The sequence below is a fragment of the Triticum urartu genome, chromosome 5A (genome assembly GCF_056163025.1).
Source record: "Triticum urartu cultivar PI428250 chromosome 5A, HENAU_Tu73, whole genome shotgun sequence".
In the NCBI taxonomy this organism is placed as follows: domain Eukaryota; kingdom Viridiplantae; phylum Streptophyta; class Magnoliopsida; order Poales; family Poaceae; genus Triticum; species Triticum urartu.
In genome coordinates, this window is record NC_141877.1 from 434,720,387 (window position 1) to 434,725,419 (window position 5,033).

A 5,033-nucleotide genomic window follows, 5' to 3' on the forward strand; every position below is an offset into this window, starting at 1 on the left:
TTCGACCCAAAATTTCACGGATGTGTCTTTTTTTTGTAGTGCTAGGCCTTATTTCCACGCATTGCAATACCGTTTACGCTCACTTTTATCATTAGTTACCTTGCTGTTTTATATTTTCAGATTACAAAAACTTTTATCTACTATCCATATTGCACTTGTATCACCTTCTCTTCGCCGAACTAGTGCACCTATACAATTTACCATTGTATTGGGTGTGTTCGGGACACAAGAGACTCTTTGTTATTTGGTTGCAGGGTTGCTTGAGAGAGACCATCTTCATCCTACGCCTCCCACGGATTGATAAACCTTAGGTCATCCACCTGAGGGAAATTTGCTACTGTCCTACAAACCTCTGCACTTGGAGGCCCAACAACGTCTACAAGAAGAAGGTCGTGTAGTAGACATCAGCGGCCGCTAGCAGCCGGTTGGTCGAGTCCCTTGTGATCGCTGCCGAAAACGGCTCCTTGACCAGGTTGTGGCCATGGCCGGCAAGCAGCCGTACATCCCCCACGATCCCAAGGAGTCGGAAGCCGAAGGATCCTTCAAGCCGGTGAAGGAGACAAAGAAGATATCGTTGGACCCAGAGCACCCGGAGAGGTACGCTGTCATAGGTGCAAACCTTGACAGCAAATAGGAAAGCGAGCTTGTCGATTTCCTCCGTGAGAATCGGGACATCTTTGCATGGTCTCCTAAAGACATGTCGGGTGTCCTGACGGACTTCGTCGAGCACAAGCTACCTGTCAGAGAAGATGCCAAGCCAGTCAAAAAACCCCTCCGCCGACTGTCGAAGGAGAAGAGAAGAATCGTTGGAGAAGAAATCGCCCGTCTGTTGGCAGCCGGCTTCATTATGGAAGTTTTCTTCCCAGAATGGCTCGCCAACCCAGTCCTAGTACTAAAGAACAACAAGTGGCGCATGTGCATTGATTACACCAGCCTCAACAAGGCCTGCCCGAAGGATCCGTTTGCTCTGCCACGGATAGACCAAGTGATAGACTCCACAGCCGGATGCGAGCTGTTGAGTTTCTTGGATGCCTACTCAAGGTATCACCAGATCAAGTTGAATCCGGCAGACCGTCTGAAGACCGCATTCATCACACCATTTGGAGCCTTGTGTTACCTGACCATGACATTCGGCCTAAGGAATGTCGGTGCCACTTTTCAGTGTTGCATGCAGAAGTGCCTCCTCAAGCAACTCGGCAGAAATGCCCACGTCTACATAGACGATATTGTGGTGAAGACAGAGAGGCGCAACACACTCCTCGAATTCCTCATGGAAACCTTTGAAAATTTGTGCCGATTTGAAATCAAGCTCAACCCGGAAAAGTGCGTGTTCGGGTTACTAGCCGGCTAGCTCCTTGGCTTCCTGGTCTCAGAATGCGGCATTGAGTGCAAACCTGTGAAGATCAGAGCCATCAAGAGGATGGAGAAGCCCACCCGACTGCGAGACGTCCAGAAATTCACCGGCTGCTTAGCATCCGTCAGCCGGTTCATTGGTCGGCTGGGAGAGAAGGCTCTTCCCCTGTACCAGCTCATGAAGAAGACGACTCATTTTGAGTGGAGTGACTAGGCGGATGACACTTTTCTCCAGCTGAAAAACATGTTGACCACGCCGCCTGTCCTGGCGGCTCCGACTACTAAGGAGCCCATGTACCTTTACATCGCTGCCACTAGCCGGGTGGTCAGCACAGTCATAGTTGTGGAGTGCAAGGAAGACGGCAAGGCGTTACCAGTCCAGAGGCTGGTGTATTACCTGAGTGAAGTATTGTCCGCCTCCAAGTAGACCTACCCCCCCCCCCACTATCAGAAGATGTGCTACGGCGTGCATTTCACTGCCAAGAAACTAAAGCCATACTTTCAAGAGCACCCAATCACTATTGTATGCACTGCTCCCCTTGCTGAGATGATTGGCAACAGAGATGCTTCTGGCTGAGTGGCCAAATGGGCAATCGAGTTGGCCCCTACACCACCTACTACCAGCCCCGCACCGCCATCAAGTCCCAAGCACTGGCCGACTTCCTCGTCGACTGGGCCGAGACCCAGTACCTGCCGCCAGTGCCGGACTCCACCCATTGGCGGATGCATTTTGATGGTTCAAAGATGCACACTGGTTTGGGAGCCGGCATCATCCTCACCTCTCCCAAAGGCGACAAGCTCAAGTACACGTTGCAAATCCATTTTGCCGCCTTCAACAATGTGGCCGAGTATGAAGCACTAATACACGGCCTCCGGTTGGCCAAGGAAATCGGCATCCACCGGATCCTGTGCTACGGCGACTCTGACTTGGTGGTCCAGCAGTCTTCTGGCGACTGGGACGCCAAGGATGCAAGCATGGCAAGCTACCGTTTTTTCGCCCAGCAACTTAGTGGATACTTCGAGGGGTGCGAGTTCCTTCACGTGCCAAGAGCTGACAATGAGCAAGTAGATGCCTTGGCACGAATCGGCTCCACCCGGCAAGCAATACCAGCCGGTGTCTCCCTTCAGCGCCTGCTCAAGCCATCAATCAAGCCTTCTCCGGAATCTGAATCCATCTTTGTGACGGCCCCTCCTGAAGCAGTTGGATCCGCCTCAAGGACTGCAACAGTCGGCCCGAGGACTTCACCAAGCGGCTCGGGGACTGCAGCAAGCGCACCCGGCCCGAGGACTTCAGAACCTGGACTGGGGGCTGCGTCAGTCGACCCGGGGACTTCATTAACACAGCAAGCGGCGGCCGCCTCCACCCTTCCACCTCCCAACTCAACCGCCCTCGTGCAAGTTGCAATTGTGGCAGTCAAAGAAATAGCAGCACCTTCATGGGCGCAGCCCATCCTCAACTTTCTGGTGAACAAAGAGCTGCCGACTGATGAGATCTCAGCCCGACAAGTGCAACCTCCAGCAGCAGCATACACCATTGTCAACAGAGAACTTGTGAGGCGCAGTGTCACTAGTGTGTACCGGCGCTGCGTGGAGTCAGAGAAAGGCCAAGAAATCCTCAAAGACATCCACCAAGGTGAGTGCGGACACCACGTGGCTTCCAGGTCACTCATGGCCAAAGCTTTCTGCCATGGTTTCTTCTGGCCGACTGCTTTGGAGGATGCCAAGGATCTAGTCAAGCATTGCAAAGGGTGCCATAAGTTCAGCTCGAAGAAACATCTACCGACTTCTGCACTCAAGACCATCCCCTTAACATGGCCTTTTGCCGCCTGGGGCTTGGATATGGTGGGACCATTCAAGACAGCACGCGGCGGCATGACCCATCTGCTTGTCGCCGTGGACAAATTCACTAAGTGGATAGAAGCAAAGCCAATCAAGAAGTTGAATGGTCCGACTGACGTGACCTTTATTGCAGATATCAGCACTTGATATGGAGTACCACACAGCATCATCACGGATAATGGCACAAATTTTGCCAAAGGAGCCTTGGCCCGTTTCTGCGCGACGCAGGGCATCCGACTGGACCTAGCGTCCGTTGCCCATCCGCAGTCAGACGGCCAAGTTGAGCGAGCAAATGGCCTCATCCTTTCCGGTGTCAAACCCCGACTGGTCGAGCCACTGGAACGGTCGGCCGGCTGCTGGATTGATGAGCTGTCGGCCGTCCTCTGGAGCCTCCGCACCACTTCGAACAAGTCAACCAGCTTCACTCCATTCTTCCTCGACTACGGTGCCGAGGCCGTCATCCCGACGGACATCGAGTTTGACTCACCTCGCGTCACCATGTACACCAAGGCGGAAGCAAAAGAAGCACGTGAAGACGGGGTCGATCTATTGGAGGAGGGCCGACTGTTAACACTCAGCCGGTCCGCCATCTACCAGCAGAGTCTAGGCCGCTACTACAACCGGAAGGTCAAGCCAAGATCTTTCCAGGAGGGAGACCTTGCGGTCCGACTGATCCAGCGAACAGCCGGCCAGCACAAGCTCTCGGCACCTTGGGAAGGCCCATTCATCGTTACCAATGTTTTGGGCAATGACTCCTACTACTTGATCGATGCTCAGAAGCCCAGAGCACGCAAGAGAGACGACTCCAGCAAAGAGACAGAGCGGCCGTGGAATGCAAACCTCCTTCGAAGATTTTACAATTGTTGAAGTATGTACCATGCTACCTTTTGTATTAAGTATGAAGACTCTGGGTCCCCCGAGAAGAGCTTGGGGACTACACTTTTTTCTATATATGATAAATGTTATGCCTATGGATGCATCATTTCATTATTTCTGCCTAGCACCGGGCTCGACCAGTCGGCCCGGGGGCTCGCTGCCTTGTACTATGTGGTGCTTCCTGCAGTCGGACAAGTAGTGTGTTGGCACCCAAGCCCTCTCCTGCCAGAAGTCGCAGCTCGCAGAGCGACTGTCCGGTGGGCAGGAGTTACAGGCAGGAAAGGGTGTCCACATGAACAATGGCTAAGGACCCCAAGCACGCACATAGTTCAGGCCGGCTTCCCGCCTCATCGATCGGCTGTTGAAACAGCCGGCCGGCCGGTTTCTACTTAACTTGTTAATGCTCTAGTCGACTAAGTACTTGCCTTCCCAAAAGCAGCTAAGTACTTGACCAGCCAACAGTCCGCAGAGCGGCTGTTGCCTGGCAAGACGGCAGCCAAGGGAAGGCGGCAAAGGAAAAAGGCCAAGGGGCAGAAAACAAGACAAGTCAAAACTCGGCAAAGCTTAACTTCAGAGAAAGCATATTTACATAACAAAAGGCCCTTGGCCAGCATTGAACAAATTTTTAAATACACCCCGTAGGTGGAATTGTGCAAATTTAGCAAAGTTTGTCGAGACTGATAAAACAGGGAAAATAAAGATAAGTTGGCGGCCTAGGGAGCTGCAGAGGGGTCCGGCTGGTTGGCGGACACAGTGGGGCCGGTTGGTGGAGTGGACGGCTGGCCGGTCTCCGCTTGGTCGCCTCCAGCCGCAGTCGGCGTGCTCGAGTGTGGCTCATTGTTCGAGGCATGACCAGGTTGGGGCTGGCCATCCGCTCTGACCTCCGGCACATCTTCTTCGCCTTCCTCGCCCTCCTCGTCTCCTCCCTCGTCTTCCCCCTCGTCGTTGGAGTCGATCACCTCGGC

General features: G+C 53.5%; 1 protein-coding gene across 1 annotated transcript; it reads left to right on the forward strand.

The window, feature by feature from the left end:
- The first annotated feature begins 2,328 nt into the window (after positions 1–2,328).
- Positions 2,329–3,339, forward strand: LOC147971782 (uncharacterized). Its single transcript, XM_087524114.1, has 2 exons — positions 2,329–2,986; positions 3,326–3,339. The coding sequence occupies exons 1-2, from the start codon at positions 2,329–2,331 to the stop codon at positions 3,337–3,339; spliced, it is 672 nt and encodes a 223-aa protein (XP_087380240.1).
- Positions 3,340–5,033: the final 1,694 nt, after the last annotated feature.